This window comes from Rhipicephalus sanguineus, chromosome 10 (genome assembly GCF_013339695.2).
Source record: "Rhipicephalus sanguineus isolate Rsan-2018 chromosome 10, BIME_Rsan_1.4, whole genome shotgun sequence".
In the NCBI taxonomy this organism is placed as follows: Eukaryota; Metazoa; Arthropoda; class Arachnida; order Ixodida; family Ixodidae; genus Rhipicephalus; species Rhipicephalus sanguineus.
This window is the reverse complement of record NC_051185.1, coordinates 129440039-129443822: the sequence shown is the minus strand read 5'-3', so window position 1 is coordinate 129443822 and position 3784 is coordinate 129440039. Positions and strand designations below refer to the sequence as shown.

The 3784-nt window shown below is 43.4% G+C and overlaps 1 protein-coding gene across 1 annotated transcript; it reads left to right on the top strand.

Moving 5' to 3' along the window:
- Window positions 1-542: 542 nt before the first annotated feature.
- Window positions 543-3449, top strand: LOC119406735 (protein krueppel-like). Its single transcript, XM_037673467.1, has 2 exons — window positions 543-627; window positions 2971-3449. The coding sequence occupies exons 1-2, from the start codon at window positions 543-545 to the stop codon at window positions 3447-3449; spliced, it is 564 nt and encodes a 187-aa protein (XP_037529395.1).
- The last annotated feature ends 335 nt before the right edge of the window (window positions 3450-3784 follow it).

Below are 3784 nucleotides of genomic sequence, written 5' to 3'. Positions count from 1 at the left end.
ATTCAGAGTCGATGCAGACTAAAACACCGATTCGAAACGAGTTGTTAGAAAGAGCAGTTCAATGCAAGCAGACATAGCAAGGAGCAGCTAGAAAGCTTCACTGATCCAGTTGGCAAATTAGTGCTCAAAATTACTTAGTCATTTGGAGTACAAGTTTCTTATACATGTCATCACTTCCCTACTTGGAGCTGCTAGTGGGCAATGGCCATGAACCTTGGCTTTCTGCCTAAAGCAGTGCATCACAACCTCTCCATCAAGTGTGTGAAATGGAAAGCTGGGTTGGTGAATAATCATCATACTACGTGGGTGAGGCAGAGACATGCTTTTCTCGTGTCCTGGACAGTGCGCTGCTTCACCCACATGGCATGATGCGTTCATTGTAGTTTAAAAAGCCTACATGTGCAAGACATTTACACATTTGTCTGACTGCAATGAGCCATGTGGTTATTATATTGTGCTTCGTATAAAGGGCTTTCCTGTTATAAATGTTATGTGAACCTCGCTGATGGCAAGCCACCTGAAGACAAAGCTTATTGACAGAGATGAAGACAAAGCTCATATCCAACACGCTACCTGAATCTGTGGGAAGTGGAGACTGTTGGAAAGGCAGTGATGCTATTCTGTTGGGTAATGCAAGCTTTATTACTCAGAAGACACAATGCAGCGTGCAGGGAACAACATTGAGCCAGTTGGTGTTGCAGTGCGCTCGTGTTGTCGTTCTCTCTTTGTCCATGTTGTACGTGCTGTCGTTCACTTTGGATTGTGGGAAGTATACATGACAAGATCGGTAACTCTCATTTGTGTCGCCCTGTCTCTTGATATATCGCTTCGTCTTGATTGCAATTTTAATAAAATATCCTTCAATGTGTCTGCTTCTTTGGTTCTCAGAGTGAGGACAATTGATTTTCGTAGTGCTCTTTCATTTGGCCACAGAAGAAAGTGAGAATGTTCGGGTAAAGTCATGCTGATAGCCCTTGAGTGCATTAAATTGAATGACTTGCATGAGCACAGATTTTTGGGCGAGTTGGTTTTGCATAGCAGAACACAACACAAGCACTTGTGTTGTCATCACCTCCCTCTGTCCTTGTTTGTGTGTGCTTGGGTATTCGGCTAGACATTGCATAGCTGTTTTTATGTCTTGTACTCACCAGAGTGTGCTTTACGGCAAATTTTTTTTGTGGGGCATGCTTTTTGTGGCACACTTCTCTTCCTTGCAGCTTTCTTGCAATGTTGTCTCGTATCAAGTAAAAAAACATTTGTTGCAATGAATCACAGTGTGTAATTTTGTCCTGTGCTACTGTAACAATCAATGCCTCCATGCAGGGTAATGATGTCTTAACAACAAAATGTGGACAACGAATTTGTTTACTTTTTCTAGCAACTCTGACGGGCGCCTTTGTGCAAAGTGTGCACACCTCGTCTTTGCTTTGTTATTGTTCACTTTCATGCAGAGCAGGTTTGGCTGAGCAATAAACTATAAATGCTGATCACCAGCAATGAGCTTTGTGCGTTTGTCTCTTAATTGTCATGTGCTCCTTATGGCCGTAGAGATTTTCTCCTACCTGTGGTTGTATATCTACGTCGTACCCCTGATGCTTGAAACATTTTGTTTTTGTAGGCTTCCCAACTGTGTATGCTTATATACCACTCGTGCGTAAGGTCCTTGGTTTTCAAGTTGTTTAATATTTGCATTACAATTTTCTCATCTACCATTGCATGGGAATGCCATAGTTGTTGCATAGATTGCGCATCAGTAGGTGTTTTTCTATTAATGTTTGAGTAACCCAATTTGTGCCACTGCAGTCACCAGCTTTATCATTGATAGTGCATTATGCTAGTTCTGAATGTGGTGTACTTAAAAAAGTCAAAAGTGGAGTGTCAGGTGAACTGCCATTGTTAGGGGCATGTCTTTAATTAGATGAAGAATGCTGCTAAGAATTTTTAAAGCAAACAGATAAGAGAGAGCATTGAAATGATCCATTGGTTTTTGGTAAATTTGAGTGCTTATGAAATTGCCATTTCACCTCCTTCTACTCTAGCAATAAATTTACAATTTTGTTTATGTGTGATTGGTTTCACTGGACAAGCTAACAACTGTCACGTGTTTGTTATATTTTAAAAGACAGTTTGCTTGAAGGTTAGCTCATTTTCATTAGTTCAGTGTATTCAGCTGTGACTGCCTATCAGTACTGTCTTGTCAATAATATAGTTTCAAATGTTTTAGGAAGCCAGTAGTAAGGATAAAAGAGTGAACGCATGTAGTTGATACTCCGGTTGTGGCTAAAAGGTAATGAGATGAAAATTTTCAGCTGTCGCTCTTTTGCATAGAATGAAAGGCCATGCCTTCAAGAGCCTAGAAAATGTACTGGTAAGCGTGAGTGTACCCTGAAAAATTGCATACAGTATGTTTTTAAAAGCTAGTTTCAGTTCATACTGTACGTTGATGTCACAACACGGTATGGGCTTCTTGTCACATGCTCGCGCAAGATATTGGGACATTTCCATGGCCGCTCTGCTCGGTGGCTCTGTTGGTGATCCACAACAGCCATTTTGTATGTTTTGGTACCTAGATGTCTTCAAAACCAGAATTGATCCGTAGCCTGACGTCAGTGAGTGTGCCATGCAAAAAAATTGCTTTAATGTCAAAATAAGATACGCTATCAGCATTTTCTCAGCATCACACTAGCCCAGAGCTGTCTCCATAGCATACAGTAAACTAAGCTTCGAAAAGTAGTGTCAGTACCCCTTGAAGAGGGAAAGTTGAAGTTGGGCAGGTTGCATGACTCGTGAAGCAGATAACTGATGCTTTACTATATTAATAATGAGTGCTGAGGGAATAGAAATTCTAGCCACAGAAAATTAGCTGATTTGATAGAGTTAGTTCGTGTCGGGACAGAAGCCTTTCAGTGGAGCTGGCGATTGTTGTTGCGATGCTTTGCCAATGCCCGTACCTCTGTACCTCCCTTACAGGTGTGTATCGAGGTGGCAGCCGATCCTCTAGCCGAGCAGCAGTTCCACAGAATGTGCGGCGATTTCACTGTAGTTTCTGCAACTACTCGACCATTTACAAGCAGACACTGCAGCGTCACCACCGCACACATACGGGCGAGCGGCCATTTGAGTGCGAGTTCTGCCTCAAGACGTTTGCCCAGAAGTGCAACATGAAAGCGCACCAGCGTCTGCACACGGGTGCCTGTCCCTACCGGTGCCAGTTCTGCCAACTGGGATTCAGTCGACGCGAGCTCCTCACCGAGCACCTGCAGCAGGAGCACGAAATGCAGCTGGCCTTTAAGTGCGGCTACTGCTCCAGTGGCTTCCTCACTCGTCACGAGCTTTGGCGACATCTGCGCTCCTGTTCCCCCTGGGGGGCACCAACGCCAGATGCCATTGTGGCGTCTGTTGTAGCATCTGTGCCTGTGACAACACAGCCACCCTCGTCACCAACCTGAAACCTCCGCTTTGTACATCATTATGTAATGTCACATGTTTACAGGGCCACTGTTTTGACATGGTAAGTGCGATGAAAAAAACAATTTGCTTGCTTCCTGTCAGCTTCGCACTGCTTTGTGGTCAACTTAGCCCAATGACATTTATTGTGTGATACTGGACATGCAGCAGCCCTTGAGCGCCATCAATGCTGTTAGCAGGAAGCACAATTACTAAGACTTCGGATACCATAGAACCTCAAGTGCCTCGATACATCATTATTTATATTATTATTTCTGCTTGGCTCACCAAATTTTGTTGAGACATTCTAGCTTCAATGTGTGTGTAATCCGTAAGC